This window comes from Cervus canadensis, chromosome 30 (genome assembly GCF_019320065.1).
Source record: "Cervus canadensis isolate Bull #8, Minnesota chromosome 30, ASM1932006v1, whole genome shotgun sequence".
Lineage (NCBI taxonomy): Eukaryota > Metazoa > Chordata > Mammalia > Artiodactyla > Cervidae > Cervus > Cervus canadensis.
In genome coordinates this window covers 8,217,098-8,238,928 of record NC_057415.1, presented here as the reverse complement: position 1 = coordinate 8,238,928, position 21,831 = coordinate 8,217,098, and the positions used below count along the sequence as shown (strand labels likewise).

The 21,831-nt window shown below is 52.4% G+C and overlaps 2 protein-coding genes across 10 annotated transcripts in view; one reads left to right on the top strand and one right to left on the bottom strand.

Annotated features, from left to right (window-relative positions):
- Nucleotides 1–1,221: 1,221 nt before the first annotated feature.
- Nucleotides 1,222–16,219, top strand: CHRNA2 (cholinergic receptor nicotinic alpha 2 subunit). Of its 5 annotated transcripts, XM_043453325.1 has the most exons (7): nt 1,222–1,516; nt 4,108–4,342; nt 5,572–5,723; nt 6,164–6,208; nt 10,208–10,317; nt 13,263–14,271; nt 15,435–16,219. In XM_043453325.1, the coding sequence occupies exons 2-7, from the start codon at nt 4,270–4,272 to the stop codon at nt 15,558–15,560; spliced, it is 1,515 nt and encodes a 504-aa protein (XP_043309260.1). In that variant the 5' UTR covers nt 1,222–1,516; nt 4,108–4,269; the 3' UTR covers nt 15,561–16,219. The 5 variants fall into 5 exon arrangements, with proteins under 5 accessions (XP_043309260.1, XP_043309261.1, XP_043309263.1 ...); XM_043453326.1 differs by lacking the exons at nt 1,222–1,516; nt 4,108–4,342 and having other exon boundaries at nt 5,578–5,678; XM_043453328.1 differs by lacking the exons at nt 1,222–1,516; nt 4,108–4,342; nt 5,572–5,723; nt 6,164–6,208 and adding an exon at nt 9,701–9,712.
- Nucleotides 16,220–16,606: 387 nt separating this feature from the next.
- The window catches only part of PTK2B (protein tyrosine kinase 2 beta), a 133,701-nt gene continuing 128,476 nt past the window's right edge, over nt 16,607–21,831 (bottom strand). For all 5 annotated transcript variants that reach the window (XM_043453319.1, XM_043453322.1, XM_043453323.1 and 2 more), the window contains 4 exons: nt 20,895–20,941; nt 20,094–20,231; nt 19,587–19,667; nt 16,607–17,679 (listed from right to left, as the gene is read on the bottom strand). In XM_043453319.1, coding sequence (XP_043309254.1) covers nt 17,464–17,679; nt 19,587–19,667; nt 20,094–20,231; nt 20,895–20,941 — 482 coding nt within the window. In that variant the 3' untranslated portion in view covers nt 16,607–17,463. The remainder of the gene's footprint in view (nt 17,680–19,586; nt 19,668–20,093; nt 20,232–20,894; nt 20,942–21,831) is intronic.

Sequence of the window (21,831 nt, the reverse complement as noted above, 5' to 3'; positions counted from 1 at the left end):
AGCTTTAAGCCAACTTTTTCACACTCCTCCTTCACTTTCATCAAGAAGCTTTTTAGTTCCTCTTCACTTTCTGCCATTAGGGTGGTGTCGTCTGCATGTCTGAGGTTATTGATATTTCTCCCGGCAATCTTGATTCCAGCTTGTGCTTCCTTCAGCCCAGCGTTTCTCATGATGTACTCAGCATATAAGTTAAATAAGCAGGGTGACAATATACAGCCTTGACGTACTCTTTTCCTATTTGGAACCAGTCTGTTGTTCCATCCTCCTTTCACACATGAGGAAACTGAGGCACAGAAAGCTCTACTAGAGACCTGCCCAAAATCATACAGCTTTTAGGGAACAGAACCAGAAGCTAAACCTTGGCAGTCATGTCCTGGGTCTTTGGCTTTTAACAATATGTGGGAGATGAGACAGCAGGGAGCAGACCCCAAAGGGTGTATTTAGGATGGAGGATGAACTTCCTTAAGGGCTGAGGGGCAGGAACAAGGAGGAGAGGAAGAGATGAGGAAGCCTGGGGAAGTTTGATAGATGGAGTTGCTGTCAGAACCCCAGGGCCAAGCTCCACCATATACTATACATGGCAAGAGGAACAGGAGTCCTGGTTTGATGTGGTCCAGAAGGAGGCAAGGGGTCAGCTTTTGGTTTGAAGTCAGGTGACCTTACTTGTCTGGGAAATTGAAGGCAAGGTCACTGGTAAGGGGGCTGAGGAGGAGACAGGAAAGCTGTAGCCAAACCAGGTCTCAGTATGAGTCACCCCGGGGTCCTGCAGGAGGCTGGATGCAGGGAGGAGGCGGGGCGGGGTGGGGGCTCCTAGCGGGGGAGGGGAAGGAGAGGAGGGCAGGTTGCTGACCTGCAGCTCTCTCCGTGGTCCTGCTTTACTCAGAATTGCACTGCTCTATTGACACATGGACCCAGGAAGTTCCCCATCTATGGGTAAGGGTCAGGGGCCCAGGAAGTGATCCTGGAGCACAGAATCCTTCAGAGCAAAGAATGAAGCATCCTGGTAATCACGCAGAGGGCGAGCAAATCTGCTGTCAGTCCCCACTGGACACGGACTGGAAAGTCAGAGGCTCCTCCTCCTCCCCTCCAGAGTGTGTGTGTGTGTATGAGAGAGAGAGAGACAGAATACGAGCATGAATCTGTGTGCTTGCCAAGCTGGCGATCCCTCCCTTGGACCCGCCTGACTCTCACCTGCAGAAGCCTTCATGCCAGGCTCTTCGGTAGGACTTAAATGTGCAGCTTCTCTGCCTCCAGAGCTGAGAGCCTGGAAACAGCAGCCTGACTTCAGAACTTGCCCAGCCCTCCCCAGGAAGCCAAGCTGCCTGTCAGAGTCAGACCTTTCTCATGCACCAAGGCGAATCCTGCCCCAGCATCTGTCTGACCAGGAAGAGAAGTCACCCAGCCTTGGTTTGTGCCTGCCTTTCAATTCTTGGGGTGGAGCGGGGAGCCTTTGCCGGCTGATCAGGACCTCCAAACCGGGCTGGTTTGTTGAATGGCTTGTCTTCTGTGGTCACAGGTAAGAAAGGTGTCCCCCCCCTCCACTGGTGTTGGTGACTTGGTGGGTATGTGGACATTAAGAGGGTGATTCAAAGGAATATGAGAGGATCAGCAGCTTCTGGGTACTTGGGGTGGGGGTGGGTGTATGTCAGACTGCTGGAAGATGCCTGCCTCTAGAAAAATTTTAGTTTTTTGGTTGTCCCTGCTGGGGCTGTAAAAGTCCAGTGACAGTCACCTCCTCTCACTGTGAAGGTAGCTCTATCTCAGGCATTATTGGCTTTACTTTATTGAATCTGCTTCTATGTCTTTAATATCACTATTCCTCTCTTGTCATTTATTTATTACTCAGTATTCCATATCCTTGAATAAAGGCTAACAGACATCCATGCTACTCACTGACTTGGAGGGTACCAAGTTCTATCATTGCTGTTTTTTTTTTTTTTTTTCCCCCCGAGGCTGGAATTTGTAGAAGAAAATGACCAGGAAAATGACCAGCTGGTGTGGTAATCCAGATGACCTTTAAGATTCCATCCAACCTTGAGAGATTAAGCTTCTGTGATTAATCAATGTATTGAGCCGATCATAAGAAAGCTAGAAATAGGCTCTCTCTATCACTGCCTAAGCAGTTCTGATGAAGCGATTTGGAAGAAGAAACACTATTATTTCCTCTAATCAAGGGACTTTCTCTGGGATATTGACAGTTACAGGAGAACAATGACTCCCATGCCTGGGGATGTGCCGGGTAATGGACAGGGGCTCGGCGAGATGCAAGCAGGTTTTATGGAGAAGGTGGGCCTTGTGAAAAGAGTAGAACAGTGTGAGAAGTTGAAAACCAGCTGCCGTGGGAAGATGGACAAAGAAGTCAGTGCATACCACCTTAACTTCAGTGGAATCAGGGTTCAGGATGTGGGCAAGAGAGGCTGACTTGGGTTGGGGTGTGGGGAGCTCTAGTGCATCATGGCAATGCAAGCCCAGTGAGCATGTCTGAGCCCTTTGAAATGAAAGTAAAAGTGTTAGTCACTCCATCATGTCTGACTCTTTGCAACCCGCATAGACTGTAGTCCGCCAGTCTCCTCTGTCCATGGAGTTCTCCAGGCAAGGATACTGAAGTGGGTAGCCAATCCCTTCTCCAGGGGATCTTTCCGACCCGATCGAATTCAGGTCTTCTGTAGTGCAGGCAAATCCTTTACCAGCTGAGCCACATGGAAGCCTTGAGTCCTTTATTTATGCAACACTTCTCGTATAGCTCTCCCTGTGCACCCCTTCGTCCAGACCCACCTTACAAACAGGGTCATCACCCCACAGGCACTGCCCTCCAACCTGCCGATCCAGGCATGTAGGAGATTAAACGGTTTGGGGCTCTCTCTTTTCATATCTTTCTAACAAGAGGTGGAAGTTTACTCTAGTTACTGCTAATTACCTGGAACAGCTTCTCCTTTGGTTTCCAGTGACAAATTAATGAAATTATCATAGTGGACTAATTACAAGATATGCAAGGGTGAGTCTTCTTGCAGGAATATGTCCACCCGAGTCGACTGAATCTCATTTGCACATTCTTCCAGAGGGTCCCGGATGTCTCTGGTTGAATCTTTATACGATGCAAGTTCAGCATGCCTTGATTTCTACTTCTTTTCCCCCTATTCTCATGAGTGGGGGAAAAAAACATGCTTTCATTTAGTGCCCTTGGTTGGAAGGTGAAACAGATTACAGTCTTGGGATCTGCACCCATGATACTGGTTGGAAGAAGGGAGTGAAGCTGTGCATGGAGCAACCTCCTAGAACTTTGGATTTAGGTGAGACTGGCTTTGGTGTGGGGCACCTGGGCCTTGTCACCACCTGTCTGTCACAGATCTTAGTTGTGGTTGTGGCAGAGCAATGACAGTCACAACCTACAACACGCAGGCCAGTGCTGGCCGAGTCGCCCATACAAAATTATCTTTCTAGTTGCCACCACTGAGCGTCACTAGAGCACATCATAGTTGAGAAGCTGAGGTGTGAGCCTGAATCCCAACTTCGTCATGTGTTGACTATGTTACTGTTGTTCAGTTGCTAAGTTGTGTCTGACTCTTGGCGACCCCGTGAGCTGCAGCACACCCGGCTTGCCTGTCCTCTACCATCTCCCGGAGTCTGCTCGAACTCGTGTCCATCGAGTCAGAGATGCTATCTAACCATCTCACCCTCTCCCGCCTCCTTCGCCTTTCGCTTCAGTCTTTTCCAGCCTCAGGGTCTTTTCCAGTGAGTCAGCTATGTGCCTCAGGCCAAAGTATTGGAGCTTCAGCTTCAGCATCAGTCCTTTCAGTGAATATTTAGAGTTTATTTCCTTTAAGATAGGCTGCTTTGATCTCCTTGCAGTCCAAGGGACTCTCAAGAGTCTTCTCCAGCACCACAATTCAAAAGCATCAATAACTATGTGACCTTGGGCAAATCAGTCCATTTTTCTGATCATGAGTATTTTTAACTTAAATAAAAAGGATACTACTATCCCCTTCCCCTTACCTTCCTAGGATTGATGGGAGGTCCAAATGAGGTCAAAGGTGTGAGGCACTGGAGGTGATGCCTTCTTGTGTCAAGGAGGCATCACCCTAAGAACACTTTGCTGGTCTCACTCAGGTTCTAAGGTGAGAGGGAAGCCCCTCGGAATCCCCCAGGGAGTTCTGCTGTGCTAGCTCCCCACGCCCTGTTGGGGGAGTGGTCCCAGCTTCAACCCACAGTCAGCCCCAAGCCGGCCTTCCTTCTGATGTCCAGCAGCAGCCAGATCCCTCCTCTGAAGCCATGGGTCCCTCCCGGCTTGTGCTCCCGTTCAAGACAAAGTTCGGGCTCTGGTGGCTTCTTCTGATCCCGGCAGGTGAGCGGGGGCGGTCCCCAGGGCATCCTGTCACACGTGCGAGCGCACATGCCTTGGGTTGAAACTGATGAAAGTGGGTTGGTGGTGGCCCGCCAGAGCCTCGGGGTGGGGGTGGGGGTGGGGGTAGCTGTTCCATCGCGGGAAGGTAGGGGGCGCTCGCTGTGGCATCTGAACCTCCGAAGCCCAGTGCTCCCCATCTGCAAATTGCTAACTGTGCTGTGACCCTCCCAGGGCTCTTGGGCGTGTGACCCAGAATGAAGGCTAGTGACTCACACCTGAGAAACACATGGCAGCTGCTGTCGGTGTTTTGAATTTTAGAGCGGTGGTTCTCGACCTGCTCAGGCAGGAGAATCCTGAAGAGGTGAAGCTGTTTGCAGAACAGGGTGAAACCAGACAAGGGTGATTCCATCAGACAATCTGGGGACACTTTGCCTAGCTGATAAGAAGGAGCAGATACCAGGGGTTTGAGGAAAAACAGGGGAGATTCTCCGAGTGGCAGAGAATTTCATGGTTAGCTTTAGAGGTTCCTTATAAGAGAATGGGAGTGAAAGCTCCCGGGGCCAGCTCACCCCACACAATCAGATGCTTCTCACAGTTTGCTGTCCCTTGGGTCTCCTCAGTTTCAGGCTTAATCTTGTCCCTCTGCCTGACTTCTTCCTACTGCTCTGCACCCCTCTGAGCACTTGTTTTCACCCCTTATCCATTGTTGCTAAGTTCAGTTGCTAAGTTGTGTCTGACTCTTTGTGACCTCATTGACTTTGGCACTCCAGGCTTCTCTGTCCTTTACCGTCTCCTGGAGTTTGCTCAATCTCATGTCCATTGAGTCGATGATGCCATTTAATCATCTCATGCTCTGCTGCCCACTTCTCTTCCTGCCCTCAATCTTTTCCAGCATCAGGGTCTTTTCCAATGAGTCAGCTCTTTGCATTAGGTGGCCAAAGTACTGGAGCTTCAGCTTCAGCAACGGTCCTTACCCAATAGTCACAGAGTAACTGATATTGCTTGAGTGCTGACGATGCACTGATCGGCTGCTTTGTAAGCTCAAACAGACGTTATTATACTTAATTCTCAGCAGTGTTTTGAAATAGGTACTGGATTAGTGTGCCCATTTTGCAGATAAGGAAACTAAGGTTCAGTGAGGCTGAGTGGCTCTGGTTGGATGGGAGAGGGAGCCAAGCGCCCAGCACCATGGACTCCTGGAAACCCCCATCTCCCCTCCTGTCCAACAGTATCCTCGGAGAGGGCCCCCCACACCCAAGCTGAGGACCGCCTCTTCAAACACCTCTTTAGGGGCTACAACCGCTGGGCGAGGCCGGTGCCCAACACCTCAGACGTGGTGATCGTGCGCTTCGGGCTGTCTATCGCCCAGCTCATCGATGTGGTGCGTCTGTCCTACCATCCTTCCCCCTTGGGATCAGCCCCGGACACGGACCCCTTTCCTGGGCTCCTCTGTTCCTCCCCATCTCCAGCCCTCCCAGCCCACCTCAGTCAGAGCATCACCCTTCAATGTCACAGGTGTTGTTTCCCTCCCACTCTCAGCCCTGGAGCCCCTCCAGGGAGGGCATTGATTGGCAGCAGTGGGTTTTCTAAATGCCCGACTTGTGTCACCTGACATAAGCCCAGAGGTCCCGGAGTCCTGTGTGATCCTGAAGAATCAGAGTGAAGAGGGCAGTACCAGGAGGGGTGGAGGGTGGGCTGGACTTGGGGTGTCATGTCAAAGCTGCTTTGGTGAGTGGGGTCCTGAATCAGCTCCTCCCACTCTGCCCTGTTTTCTGGGGCTGGCTCCTCAGTCTAACTGCTTTCTCTCCCGCTACTGGTCAGGATGAGAAGAACCAGATGATGACTACCAATGTCTGGCTAAAGCAGGTGAGTGTCCCTCCCCGGGGCGAGGCAGGAGCTGGGTGGGAACTCAAGAACCTCAGACCCTCCCAGGACTCTTTCACTAGCAGCATGATTCTGAATTCACCTTTTGCCTGAGACTTGCCACTCAGCAAAGCCAGCCGATTGCAGGCCGCTTCTTGCAAGGGGCTGTGCTCCTGTGGCCAGGCTCTGAGTCCGGTGTCAGAGACTCCACCTACAAGAGCCACGTGGTCCCCTTTCCGGGAGTGGACATTGCCTACATCCCTGCTACATTTGCAGGTCAGCTCACTGAACTGTCACTGAAAACATGGGCGGTTTTATTCTGCCCGCTTTACAGCCGAGGGAAACCGAAGCAGAATGCACCTAGGCTAGAAGAGAGCGGCCAGGTGTGTCCTACTCGGTATCCCAGGCTCCCTCTACTGGAGAATACTGAGCGTTCTGTGTCTATGCTGCCTGACAGGCTTCCCCAAACCTCCCGGCTTAAAGCAACAGACAGCTTATCATATCAAGAGATTTTATGGCCAGGCGTTTTAGTGCTTTGCTTGGGGACTCCTGGTGGCACTTGGCTGGTGGCTGGAGGGTCCAAGGTGGTTTCACTCACATGTCCATCCCTTAGCAGGGATGTCTGGAAGGTTCTGAAAGACTCTGGAAGCCAGGCCCAGCCATGCCTTCTCCTCCAGGCACTTTCAGGGTCTCTCCATCTGTTCTCTCCAGAAGAGGAGCTGGACTCCTCACCTGATGGCCCAGGGACCCCAGGGAAAGGGTCCCATGAGACAGGAAATGTAGTTGCTGCCTCTTAACCAGAAACTGGCTCAGCATCAGTTCTGGTAATGGGTGGGCGGCCCTCTTTGACGTGCCACTCACAAGGGAACTCGGGTGCACAGGCGTTTTAGATCTCTCTCCCTTGCCCTCCTCATGCTCACACTGCCCCAGACCCTGAATTGGGAGAAGACGAGAAAGAGGGCCCAGCCCTTTGCCTACGTCCCTCCCATGGTGTCTTTTCCCCAACCCACTGGCAACCTAACCCTCCCCATCTCAGAGGCTGGCACTCTGAAAACCATAACCATCAGAATTTTGATGGACATTTCTGTTTGAGTCATTTAAAAATATATATATATTTATTTTTTATTTTTGGCTGCGCTGGGTCTTCGTTGTGGCGCATGGGCTTTCTCTAGTTGCGGGGTGCGTGCTTCTCGTTGTGGTGGCTTCTCGTTGCAGAGTATGGGGGGCGCTTGGGCTTCAGTAGTTGTTGCACGCGGGCTTAGCGGCTCCCCAGCGTGTGGGATCTTCCCAAACCAGGGGTCCAACCCGTATCTGCTGCATTGCAAGCCAGATTCTTTTCTTAAAATTAATTTATTGTTAAATGAAACAAAGATGAATATTTTTAATGAAAAAAGGTACAATGCACAAAGAAGATAGACATCATAAACCATTAGACACTTAACAAAGAGAAACTAAGATATACAAAGCAAAAATCAGAAGAAATAGAAGGGAAAAGAATAAAATATATAATAGTGAGATATGTTAACATCTTTCTCAGAATATTTTATCAAGTGCAGAAAAAATAAGAATAGGAGCATCTTGAATGATGTTATTAACAACTAAAATATGATAGATTTCCATTTATATTAGTTTGTATAAATCTTATAGCCTACACAAATATATTTAAACTTTTGTATCTCATATGCTGTTATTAGATGTCCACAGGACATTTAGAAGAACTGGCAAAGAGATAAACATAACTAAATTTAAAAAGTAGGTTTCTTTTTTGTGTGATTCAGTTATACATATACACATGCATTATTTTTGGAATTATTTTCCACTGTAGGTTATTATAAGATATTGACTATAGTTCTTTGTGCTATACAGTAACAAGCCAGATTCTTAACCCTGGACCACCAGGGACATCCTGTCTGAGTCTTTGGAATGAACATGATACTGTCAGTGTCCAATGTGCCATTCCCGCTCCACAGGCTGGAGGTCGTGTGGGGCTGTCTGCTGGCCATTCAGACTTGACAACTGGATGTTTAGATGGATGGCATGGATCAGACCCCTCTGGTGCTGTTGACCTTGGAACTGTGGGGGCCATGTGGTTCCTCTTTACAGAGGAGATGCAGAGCCATGAAGGGGCTTGGGAGGCCACAGCAGTGCAAAGATCAGACCTTGAACCTGGGTGACTGCAAGTGTCCCTGTGGGCCAGTTATCTTGGCTTCAGGGGCTGGGGTAGTAAAGAGAGAAAGAAGCACTGCAGCAAGAGTCAGGCCAACAGCACCGCCTCTGGCCAGCCTGTGACACCATGCAAGTTAGTCTCAGAGCCTCACTTTTCTCATCTGTAAGATGGGGATACTACAATCTATTTGCCAATTCGTATAACCCAACTTGGTGTGGATGCCCCTCAACTGTTGGTTGAATCTGAAAACTTGACACACAGTGGACTGGGGGAAAGGGAAATATTTATAAAGACCAATCCCTTTCAAAACAGTTCCTCAATGTCCTGAAAAATCATGACAATTTTAGGAACATTTTTATCTTTCCTATTTTGCAATCTGGCTTCTCTTTCCGTCTAAGCCTTTACCTGAAAGTGAAAGTGAAGTCGCTCAGTCATGTCTGACTCTTTGAGATCCCATGGACTGTAGCCTACCAGGCTTCTCCATCCATGGGATTTTCCAGGCAAGAGTACTGGAGTGGGTTGCCATTTCCTTCTTCAAAGCTTTCACCTACACACAAGTAATTAGTACCACTGCTAAGCCAATGTCTTCCCAAGCGTGGTTTTGCTACCAGTGGCAGTTTCTTGAGATGATTTTAGTTGGCTTCAAAACCTCTTAAAAAAAGTTACATATTTATATTTTAGTAGATGGCTTCAAATGATGTGGGTTTTCCAGCTACTTCATGATGTAAAATTAAAAAATTTACATAAGTTTAAAACTAGTGAATCAGTTTAAAGGAAAATATTAAGTAAATGCTTAATACTAAAGCTAGTAAACACTAACACACTGCTAAGGTGGTGCACATATATGGGCAAAACTTAAGAAGTTGGGGCTTGAGTGCTTGAAATCTGGAAATCATTGAGCAGGATCAGTGCTTTTCCTCTCATGTGCCTGCCTCCTCCAAAGCCTCCTGTTTTCCTTCTTGGACCCCCTGCCCAGTTGATGAGTTTGTATAAATGTTGCACAGCTATCCTTAGAGGGGAAAGGTTACCATGCACGGGAGCCTTTTCAAGAGTGCACCACTGCGCTATTTTAGTGCAAATGCACAAAAGGAAAATGACCCCTAGAATTAGGGCAGGTTTGACGACTCGGAGACTTGGGTTCAAGCCCTAGCGCCGCCACTTGTTGACGCCACACCCTCCAAGCTTCACTTGAAAAACACAGATTCACATGAACCAGCCAGTGGAATCAGGGCTACTAGCGGGACTTAGCAGCAGCAGCAGCAGGGGGCGCTCTGGAGCAGCAGGGGGCGCTCAGTTGGAAAGTCACTGGTTGACTGTCCTTTCTCAGCTGTGTAACTCTGGTGTGTTGTTTTTACCCATCTGGTCCTCAGTTTTCTTATCTGTTAGATGGGGCAGTACTTCTACCTGCTCTGCCCTCTTTGCCCAGCTCTTCCCATTGAGGCTCTTGCTAGACAGAGTGTGTGAAAAACCTTTGCAAACTGTGATGCACTAAAAAAAAAAAAAAGTTACTATAAATGAGTGAGGTTGCTTGCCGGGGTCATCCAGCTAGGAACCGGCATAACAAAGGCGGGAGTAGGGTGACCCACGGTCAGATGTGACCCGGACTTTGAGTACTAGAGTTGGGGCAAACCGAGAGCTTGGTCGTCTTAGACCGAACTCCCCTTTCCCGTCTCAGGGCCCTTTGGGGGCATCGTGGCCCTATCTATGCTGCAGGACCGGGTGAGGAGCTCCGGATGCTCTGTAATCGGCTGCGGGGCGTCCCTAAGCTGCCCGAGGTTTCCCCAGGCCCCCTCCCCTGGCAGGGCCGCTTACGGGACTCCCTTCCCCACGCACAGGAGTGGAGCGACTACAAGCTGCGCTGGAACCCGGTCGATTTCGGCAACATCACATCCCTCCGCGTCCCTTCGGAGATGATCTGGATCCCAGACATAGTCCTCTACAACAAGTAGGAAGCGGCTGGGGTCCTGGGACACCGTGCCTGCGAGGGGCGGGTAACTTGATGCTGGGCTGCGTTGGCCTTGGGAGGCGCGCCCCCTCGTGGCCCAGCTGCGTTGCCTTCCTCTCAAACTCCTGCTTTGCTCGACGCTCCACCTTTTCTTGATTCTCTTCTTTCATTTCATGCTTTCACTCATACACCCCAAGTTTACTGAGCACCTACTATATATCCGTGCCTGCGCTCTGCTAGTGGGACACAGATTTGCCAACACTGAATATTGTTTGATAAATGCGGTTGATGCAGGTTGTGAAAACAATGCCTTAAGGGTTGGCATTTTTGCAGGATTGTTGGAACAGGTAAGCAGCATCTCCCGGTAGCACCTTTGAAGGCAGCGGAAGTGACATTTAAAAATATTATTTATAGTTGCCTTGTATTCAGAACCAAGAAAGACCTGTCTTTGAATGTAAGGACTAAAAGTTCTCCAGGGGATCTTCCTGACCCAGGGATTGAACCTGGGTCTCCTGCATTAGCAGGCAGATTCTTTACTATCTGAGCCCCCAAAGAAGCCCCCCCCCCAAAAAAAAATGTCAGGGGAATCTAAAGAGCCCCAGAGGGCCAGTTCGGTTTTTTTTTTTTTTTTTAAATAGAAGATATAAAGAATTACAACTTCATTTATGTTTAGTAGCCAGTAATTCTTTATTTAGAAGTCAAGAATTGAAAATTAAGAGATGTTTGGCATGATACTTGTCTAAAAAAGTTTTCTAAAGTGGGGCTGCAGAAGGCACTAGTCCCTGGAGATAGGACTAGGTATGAAAAATAGTTTTGTGGTCAAATAATTCTAGATAACCTTGTATGTCATTAAACCCCCTTTGGCACCCCATCCCTAGTCCTTTGGAAAATGTCATTTTTAAATGTTGTTAGAAGTTGGACAGACAAGACACCCCCTGAGCCCAGCGTTCCCCAATTCATTTGACCCAAATTTGGAAAAAGCTATTTTTAAACAATAGAATAAAGGGAAACAGATTCACTTCTGAAGTGTGGTGCCCTTGGATAGGTCAGGAAGATGACAGTGATCCCTTTACACTGCCCAGCCCCAATCAGGCCCAGAGCCCTTTCATCTGAGCCATCTCTGTAAACACACATTCGGCAGGGATCATCGCACTGTCTCACACTGACCACTCACCGCACTGAGGATCCCTCTCGTTTCTGCTTCTCGATTCTGGCAGTGCGCAGGAGCACAGTCCTCGCATCAGCCAGGGCCTGGAGTTTTAGGACTGCCAACAAGGCCAGTGTTACCTGATTATAACAGGAAATTCCTCTGATAGAACAAAAGTTCAAATCAAATTCTTACAGACATTTAAAGAAAGGTCTCTCCTCCCGCCAAACCCTCCGCTTCGGGTTAAGAAGACCCGGGACAGTGTTTGGGTCTTTCCTCAAAGTAGGGGCCCATGGTGCCATCTAGTGGTCATTGAGTATAATGTCTTCAAAAATCAAACAAACTTTTGCCCTCATCCGTTTGTACCTCCTTTTCAAAATTCTGGTTTCCAATCGACTTAAATCTCTAGCCTGGAACTACTGCAAGGGAAAGAAGGGTCTCTTCCTGTGTATTCTGGTTCACCTGCTTTTAGGACTGACCGTGGAAACGGCGGAGGGAAGTATGGCTGGGGCCAAGAGCCCATTGCGCCACTTTGCGGGGGCAGTCAGGGACTCAGGCTCCCAGGAAGCCCTACTGGGCTGGTCACCACTGTTCCAGTGTCACCAGCATCCTTATGGGCCCTTAGATGGGTAGCCTCAGGAGGCTGCTGGCCTCCTCTCTCACCACTCCCACCTAGGCCCCACCCCCGCCCCCAACTCACCTTCCAGCAGGTCCCCAGCCCAAGCATTGTCTGTGAGCCATAGCCTTTCATCCTCCATTCCTTGTTCCGCGGAAGCTCTGCTGGTCCACTCTCCACCCCAGCTTTCTGCCAGATCCTACCATCCACCCATTAAGGCTTTGCTAAAATGGCAACTTGCTCACCGGAAGGGAGCTCCCCCCAATAGTTGTTGGGGAGCACTCTGATTGGCCTCCTAATGCTGTTGCCAAACTGCCTCCCTTGAACTGTAGGTGTTCGGGGCTCGTCTTTTCTTTGTGGTTCCCTCAGGGCAGGCTTGAGTCTCCCATCCCATCACCTCCAACAGTCCCCATAGTGGCCCTGGTGGGGGCAGCTGACTCAAATATGCCTGTTAACTGGATGGATTCCTCCTTCACCAGCAAAATTATCAAGTCTCTGCTGAGGAAGAAACTAAACTCCCAGGTAGAAAAGACAAGACCCCCAGCAGAGGGGCTTCATCGCCACCTGCGGCAGATGGTGTGGGGTATAATAAAAAACAACCAGGGCGGCTCAGCAGCAAAGAATCTGCCTGCCAATGCAGGAGACACAGGAAATGGGTTCAATCCCTGAGTCCCCTGGAGAAGGAAATGGCAGCCCACTCATTTCTTGCCCGGGAAGTCCCATGGACAGAGGAGCTTGGGTGGTTCCAGTCCATGGGGTCGCAGCACAATTACCCTAAAATGTTAAATGAATACAAACAGGCCATCAAACTATGTATATACCCTATGATCACAAATATATAAAAATTCTATATGTGTTGTCTAGATGATGATCAAATATATGTGATATATATATGTATATGTATACATATATCATCAACAACAGAGATTATTTTAAAAATTCTTGGTACTTTCCTATATTCTTCAAAATTCCTACTTTTGTAGTGAGGAAGATGGTGTTCGAAAGACAACTGGGTAGCTCTAGCTGCCTGTGTGCTGAAGAGTCTTGCTTGTTCAAGTCCCAACAGCCCGGCGTGGTCTGGCTGTGTTATTGGGGTCCCCCTGCTGGTAGTTATCTGGAGTAGCCTGGGTTGGGCAGCTGGGGTTCCCCAGGCGCCCCCCCCAATGCCTCTCCTCTCCTCAGTGCAGATGGGGAGTTCGTGGTGACCCACATGACCAAGGCCCACCTCTTCTCCTCGGGCATGGTGCACTGGGTACCGCCCGCCATCTACAAGAGCTCTTGCAGCATCGACGTCACCTTCTTCCCCTTCGACCAGCAGAACTGCAAGATGAAGTTTGGCTCCTGGTCGTACGACAAGGCCAAGATCGACCTGGTGCAGATGGAGCAGACGGTGGACCTGAAGGACTACTGGGAGAGCGGGGAGTGGGCCATCGTCAGCGCCACGGGCACCTACAACACCAAGAAGTACGATTGCTGCGCCGAGGTCTACGCTGACGTCACCTACTACTTCGTCATCCGGCGCCTGCCCCTGTTCTACACCATCAACCTCATCATCCCCTGCCTGCTCATCTCCTGCCTGACCGTGCTGGTTTTCTACCTGCCCTCCGACTGCGGGGAGAAGATCACGCTGTGCATCTCTGTGCTGCTCTCGCTCACCGTCTTCCTGCTGCTGATCACCGAGATCATCCCGTCCACCTCGCTGGTCATCCCACTCATCAGCGAGTACCTGCTCTTCACCATGATCTTCGTCACCCTGTCCATCGTCATCACCGTCTTCGTGCTCAACGTCCACCACCGCTCCGCCAGCACCCACAACATGCCCCACTGGGTGCGGGTGGCCTTTCTGGGCTGTGTGTCCCGCTGGCTTCTCATAAGCCGGCCATTGCCACCCTTGGAGCTCCGAGACCCTCCGGATCTGAAGCTCTGCCCCTCCTATCGCTGGCTGGAGACCAACGTGGATGTGGAGGAGAGAGAGGAGGAGGAGGAGGAAGGCAGATGGGCGTGTGCGGGCCCTTTGTCCCCCTCGGTGGGCGTCTACACCCATGGGAGTCTGCAGCCAGGGGCCTCGGGTCCCAAGGCAGAAGCCCAGGTGCCAGACGGCGGGCTCCTGCTGTCCCCGCGGGTACAGAAGGCCCTGGAGGGTGTGCGCTACATTGCTGATCACCTGAGGGCTGAGGATGCTGATTCCTCGGTGAGTGGGGACTGGGGGAGGGTCCCTCCCCTGGGTGACTCTACCAGCCTAGAATGGAACCACTCCCCCTCCCCCAAGGGTGTTGGCTTGCACCAACCCAGTCTCCTCCACAAAGACCATCTCCCTTAGGCATGGCCTTGGAATCTGGAATACATTGTGAAGGAGAACAGCTGGCTGGCAGCTCTTATGACACTTATTGGCAGAACGGCAGTAAAGGCTGTCCCAGCTCAGCTTAACTGGGAGGCAGCAGGACAGAGGCGGATGGGTCACCCACGCCATCCTCATGCCAGCCATGTCCCACCAGTGCTCATAGGTGGGCGGACGGGGCTGAGCGGAGCGGGCGGAGGGAGTTCATCAGGAGGTCCCCCCAAACCGGCCTGCTGTTTTGTCCTGCTGGGCTCCCCTTCCCCGTCCGTGTCCTGGGCTCTGGGCACTTTGTCAACTTTACTATTCACCCACAAACCCTGAGGAGCTTGGCTGGGCCAAGTGGGCTCCCCTCCACCCCACCCCGGCTGTGTTCTGCATATTAGGTGACAAGGCCACCTCCCAGGGTCACAGAATTCTTCTCACCAACCTTGGGAAGGATGAAAGGCCTGGAGGTTATGACTGGGTGGCCTTGTTGAGTAGATAAGAAAAATTAATTATTATCTAATCTGGAGGCACTTGGCTGGGCTGTGAGCCCCAATCCCACGAAACCCTCAGCCCCTACTGCATATGCCCCCTACTAGCCTTCTCTGGCCATACCCTCACCTACCTTCAAAGTGGCCGGGTGAGTGGTTGGGGAGGCAACTGTGGGGGAAACAAAGTCTTCACCATTTTGCAACTTCTGAGTGTTGTGCTGAAAATCACCCTCCTCCAGGGAGAGTTCACGCCCCTGGGTGATTCTAGAACCTTCTGTGTCTCGAACTTCCATAACCTGGAACTTGAGAGCCCATGGAAAGGCTCTGGGCTATTGTCATAGGGGTGGGATAGGGCGGGAATCCCTAAGTGAGGGTTATTTGAGTCTTGAGACACTTCTGTTGTCCCCTCCTCCCCCCCCGCACCAACTGCCTTAGCTTCCCAAGGTCTCAGGGGGGTTGCCACTGCCCCCAGCACCATCCTCCTAGGGGCTGCGAGTGGATGGGGCACCTCCCTTTTCACTGTGCACCCATCTCCCCCTGCAGGTGAAGGAAGACTGGAGGTACGTGGCCATGGTCATTGACAGGATATTCCTCTGGTTGTTTATCTTCGTTTGCTTCCTGGGGACCGTCGGACTCTTCCTCCCTCCCTTCCTGGCTGGAATGATCTGATGTCACATCACCTGCTCTGGCCCGGAGGTGGCATGGCTGACTGTCGTTCCCTGCTGCCACCTCTGGAGTTCACCTTTGGGGTCAACGCCATCTGACTGCAGGTGTCTCTCCATGGAGTCCCAATGTGGAAGTCTGCTTAGAATGCTTTGCTTGACATTTTTATACAATGTGCTGAGAATCTGCTGGGTACAGAGCCCTGTCTGGGTTTTAGGAGTTGGGCGAGGAGGAACTTGCTTTGCAGAGGGTTACCATGTGGCGAGGACGATGTGAAGATGGTGACGTGGTGATAAGATGCTCCTGAGATGCAAGAGGGATGGGAGGGCCAAGATGGGGGACCCAGGTAGTGGGGTGGGGCCATGTGAGGAGGCTCAGACATCAAAGGAGGGGTGTGTGGGGAGAGGGTGCCTTAGGGGGCAGGGAGCTCAGGTGCCCACCCCTTCCACATCCCCACGTGCTCTCCCTGACACTCCAGGGAAAACTGGCCACCCCAGGCCCAGTCCACCTGCCTCAGTTCTTTCCAAGACCCCCCCCCCCCCGCCCCGGGGTCATTCTTATTTCTGACCCCTCCTGCTCTGTGGACGCAGCCCCAGCCTCCTACCACTCCTCCTACTTCTCCTGAAGCAGGGATGCTCCCAGCCTTGACCTCCCGGTGTAGAGATGTTCCCTCTGGTTATTCCATCTCCCAACCAACTCGCAAATGAGGAAAGAGAGCAAGTAAAGCCGGAGTCACTGCTCAGGCAGCTAGGACCCCCTCCAGCCCCCAAGAGCCCTGGTTCCATGGATGGCAGCTGGGAGGATGCACTGGCTTTTCTTTGTGGCAGCGGAAAGGCTGTCCGGGTCCCTCCTGGAAAGCCGCCCTCGGGTCAGGCACCTGGGGCAAAGGGCTGGAGCACGTGGGTACCTGACCCCAGCACCCTGGCTTTACCCCGTACCCTGGGGGTTGAGCCCTGGCTTCGTTCAGCTTTTCCATCTCTGCCCAACAGAACCACAATCGATTCCTTCCAGGGCCTCAGAAGTTCAAACAAACGAAATAATCAAACCACAAAGCAAATGGTACAATTTTATTTCATCCACAAGTCAAATATAAAGGAGGTAAAAGAGTGTTCTGCACATACACAAGAGAGGGAGGGAGAGAGGGCGTGGATGAGAGAAAGGGAGAGCAAAGATAAGTAAGAAAAGAGAAGGAAGGGGCCAGGGAGGGAAGAAAAGCAAGGGGGCGAGGAATGCAAAGGCGTCCAGGTCCAGTTTGGCCTTGTTTCTCCCCCCCTCCCCTCTCTGCGTGAGGAGGACACAGCCTCCTGGGCGCCAGCTCCCAATAGCTTGTCCCTTGACCATCCCAGGCCCCGCTCCGCCCCTCAGTGGGGCCCACGGCTGTCGGTCCAGACCGGACTCACATTAAATAAATTCCAATATACACTGTACAAGAAGGCCAGGTCCATGCCTCATGGCACCAGCCGCCGGCCTCCCCACTGAAAACCCCTCTCGGTGCCTCCCTCTGTGCGCGGGGCTAGGGGAGGGGACCTCCGTGGGCGGAGGAGGGAGGAGGACTAGCTTGGTTCCCCAATCGGCCTGCCCTGTCCCTGCGTAAAGCCATCGCGGCCACAAGGATCTGCCGCGTGACCCCCTTGGGCCAGGCAGGAGTGGCCGGCGGGCAGCAGCCGCACTCCCTCTGAGCCTCTGTCACCCCCTGGTATCCTGCGGCCCTGAGTCCCCTCTGTCCAGCTGCGGCCTGGGCAGCACAGTCTGGGAGTAGGGTGGGGGAGAGGCGACGTGCAAAACGGCAAGGGAAGAAGGACCCCCCTCGGCCTTCCCTCCCCAAGTGGGCCCACGGACCGAAGGCGAGGCAGGGGCCGGGAGGAACGGGCGGGCGGGGCGGAGACGCGGGCGGGAGGCGCCGCCCTCTTCACTCTGCCAGCGGGCGGGCCAGGTTGGCCAGGACCTTGGCTTGGTCCACGGCGTCCAGCAGGTTCTTGGCGTCCACGGCCAGCGTGTGGGAGGCGGTGAGCATCTGCCGCTTGCACTCCTCACTCAGGGAAGTCACGGCGTTCTGCTGGGCCAGTCGCATCTTATTGATGAGCTCTGCCAGGTCCTTGTTGAGCAGTTTCTGGGTCCCCTCGATCTGCAGGAAGAGCACACAGGAGGGGCTGGGACCCCGAGGGGCTGCCAAGTCCAGGCCCGGAGGGCAGGGAAGCCCCACAGAGGTCCAACTCGGTGCTGACCCAGCCCTGGGCTGAGTCCAAGACCCGTGCTGGTTGGAGCCAGGTCGTCCAGGTCAAACACTGCAGGCCCTCCAGGCCCCAACCTACCCAAGTCAGCCCCCTCCAATCCAGCCCCACAAACAGTCCCTCCCTGGCAACATGCCTGGGTGCTGGCCCGACAGAGTGAATGGTGAGGAGTCAAGTGCCTCCAGGCATCTGTTCACTCTACAATCACATCAATAGATCGCGGACTGTGGTCTGGGCTGTAGGGTTTTATTAACCACTATATCCTTGGATCTAGTGCACGGCTGAACAAAGACTTAGCGCTCAAGAGATATTTATCAAGTGAAAGAAGAGCCGGCCTTCACTGCCTAGGTGTGGCGCTCTCATGCCCGGCGGGACCAACCCGGAGGGGGCTCCGCTGGACTGCCGCAGCCACCCTGAAGGGGTCTGGGAAGTGCCCAGGCCCCCTGCCCTGTCCTGCCAGTCTTGAGTGGTCACAGATGGTGGGGACAGTGGCGGGACGCAGTGGGTCAGCTGTGTGTTACACTGCAACCACTAGGAAGTGGTAGCTCAAGCTATAGCCTGGCAGGGGGTGTGGGGGTCTGTGACTGGGTTTCCAGACAGAAAACCAACAAATGCTCAGAGGCACTGCCTCTGTTTCCAGTCCCGCGGTAACAAATTACCACAAACACAGTGGCTTAAAATAAGTCAGATTTATGCTCTTACAGTTCTGGGGGTCACAAATCTGGAATGGGTCCCCTGGGGCCAATGTCCAGGTGGCGGCGGAGCTAAGTTCCTTCTGCCGGCTCCAGGGGAGAATTTGTTCCCTGCCTTTTCCAGCTTCACAAGGCTGCTGCCTTCCTCGGCTTGTGGATCCTTCCAGCAATGGCCTCATTCCGACCTCTGCTTTTGTTATCCCATCTCCTTTTCTGACTCTTAAGAGACCTCTGCTTCCACCTCCTTCTTACAAGGACCCTTGTGACTACATTGGACCCACTTGGATAATCCAGCATAACTTTCTCATCTGAAGATCCTTAACTTAATCACCTGCAAAGCCCTGTTTGTCATGTAAGGTCACATAGACACAGCCTCTGAGGACGCAGGCATCCTTTTTTTGGTTGTTGTTCAGTTGCTAAGTCATGTCTGATTCTTTGTGACCCCATGGACTGCAGCGTGCCAGGCTCCCCTGTCTTCCACTATCTCCTGGAGTTTGCTCAAACTCATGTGCGTTGAGTCACTGATGGTATCTAACCGTCTCATCCTCTGCGGTCCTCTTCTTTTGCCTTCAGTCTTTCCCAGAATCAGGGTCTTTTCCAGCTATCTTGTGGGGGCGCATTATTCTGCCTACCACTGGTACCATCTCAGGATAGAGCTCTGGCACTACTGTTTTGGTTTTCGGCGGTTGCTTCTCATTTAAATAAAGAAAATTAGATTAAATGATCAATTGAAGAAACCTTAACTGCTATTTCTGTGACACACTCACCTTGACCTTAGTAAGAAGGGTGACTAGACAAAGAATCATGGACAGGATGGGGCTAAAAAGGAGCGTGTGTGTCCTCCTTTGCCTGTCCTCCGGCACTAAGAAGTCACTGCCACCATCTGAGACCTAAACTAGGAAATTCGCCGCGAAAGCTGGCGAGGCCCCTGGGTTCCAACTCCGCCCCCTAGTGGTACCTGCAGAGATATGCAGTGCAGAGCTACCTGCTGAAGGCTCGCAGAGATGGGGCTGCCCAGGTGGCCCTTCTGGGTCTCCTGTTGAAACACAGCTGGAGCAGGAGAAGGGGGCAAGGGACAGTGGATGACACCGATGGGACGAGACACTCACCTCTGTCCGTGAAGACGACGGCAAGGAAGGCAGGAGGTCATCCACACTGCCGATGAGCTTCCGCAGGGTCAGGCCCACGTTCTGGGAGAGAGAGGGGTGCGTGCCTGTCACCCTTTGCTTTTTTCTTTTAAAGTCTTTATTGAATTTGTTACAACATTACTTCTGTTTTGTGTTTTGGTTTTTTTGACCCCAAGGCATGTGGGAATCTTAGCTCCCCGACCAGGGATCGAACCTGCATTCCCTGTACTGGAAGGTGAAGTCTCAGCCCCTGGACCGCCAGGGAAGTCCCACCCTTTGCTTTTTGAGAATGCCACGTCTCCCTTGAGAAGAGCCCTCCTGGGATGGTGTCTGCCTTCCGAGGCTACCTGGGACTAACTTCTCTTTGACAACCTTGCCCTAATGGGGTCTAATCGGGCAGACTGGGAAGCTCAGCCCCTCCCACGTCCTTCCAGGGATGGGCTGAGTGGCCTCCGTCCCCCAAGTCCACGGCTCCTCCCCAGCTCTCACCTTCACCACCACCACGTAGCCCTCGGGAGGCAGCTGGCAGAGCTCATTCTTGAGATCCAGCACGGCCCGCACCAGCTCCATGACGTTGAGGTACACCAGGTCGTCGGTCCGATCCAGGTTGGCTGTGGGCTGGATGGACTGTGGTGGGGAGAGGAGGAGGAGAAGCAGGTGGCCGGAGGGGAGGGTGGCGAGTCAGAGGGACACACCATTCTTTCCTGGGCATGCACTAGTGGTGCCAACTCAGCCACCAAGACGTTTCTCTGAAATAATAGTGCCTGGTCCTGGGGGGGGGGGGCACCTTCCCTTCTGCTTCTGGGGCAATGGTTCTTATGTGAGAGTCTGCCTGGGTATCCTAAAAAAGTGTTGGTGGCCAGCCTCACAGCAAAGCAACCGAACCATCAGCTGGGCGTGGGGGTCAGGCGGTGTCAAAGCTCTCAGAGGATTCTCATGGGCTGCCAAGGCTGAGAACTGCTGCTCCAGAGGGAAGAAAGCAGCAGCTGCCCCAGAACACGGGGGTGCAGGGAGCCAGTGGGGGTCCACACCTCCTGCTCCTTGGGACAGGAGAGCTTTCCTCCAGGTCAGGGACGGGGCTGGTCTTCCCCGTGCTTTTTTTTTTTTTTTTTAATGAATTAGTTGTGTGGCTTTAGACAAGACACTTGCCCTCTCTGGGCCTCAGCTATATAATGAGGATACAGGACTGGATTCTTTCTGTGGGCCTCTGCAGTCTTTGCAGTCCAGGCCTTCAGTCTTGTGGGGCCCTGATTCCAATCCATTACCAGCTTCAGCAGAGCCAGCACCTACCTGTGCGCCGAGCCGTGGTGGTTTCTGTGGGGGGGCTGTGAACTCCGCTGCAAAGGGAAGGGACAATGAGTAGGGACGTCCTCAGCACCCTGACCCCTCCCTTCACAGGTGCTGATGACCAAGCCCAGCTCTTCTCCACTACTACCAGGAGACCCCAGGGAAACGGGACCTGAAACCCAGGACAATGGCAAGTAACCTCTGGTCTCCCTGGTCTTCTGTACGCAGGGACAGGCACTACAGTCCATTTCAAAGACAGAAAAAGCCAAAGTCCCGGTGGAGATGGAGTAATGGCAGTGGGTGTTCCAGCACACCGGGCCCTGAGACGCCAACCTTGACTGTCATGAGAGAGAAACCTGCTCTGAAGGCAGCAGGTGACCCTGGAGCCTCACCCAGCGGGTGCAACAGCCACCGACGTGGTAGATTTGTGAAGCTTCCCTATTGTCTGCTTTGTCCATCTGGGGGTCAAGGAAGTGAACTGCTAGAAGCATGCTGTTCTCTGGACACTCCGATGAACAAAGACACACAGGCCGCGTGGGACTGCTTGGAGTAGCAGTCAGAAGACCTGATTCCACTTTCTACTCTTCCCCCAGAGTGGGGTGAGACTAGGGCAGCTCACTGACAGGCCCCGGGCCTTAAGTGTCATCTGTCAAGTAGGAGCATTCGCTTAGAAGGGCCCTGCAGGAGCCAGATGCCTGGGCTCAAATCTGGGCTCTGCTAATCACTAGCTGTGTGACTTTGGGAAAGTCACTTGCCCTTCCTGTGTATGTTTCATGTCCTTCCTCAAATGGGCATCCTGATACATTGTACCTATTGCATAGGAAGGACTGCTGTGGGGTTTAAACTGACATTTTAAAGCAACTTGGGCCAGTGCTTGTCACTGTCTTTGGTGGTTGCCATGGTCACCATCACCATCATCATCAGCCCCATCCCCCTAGGA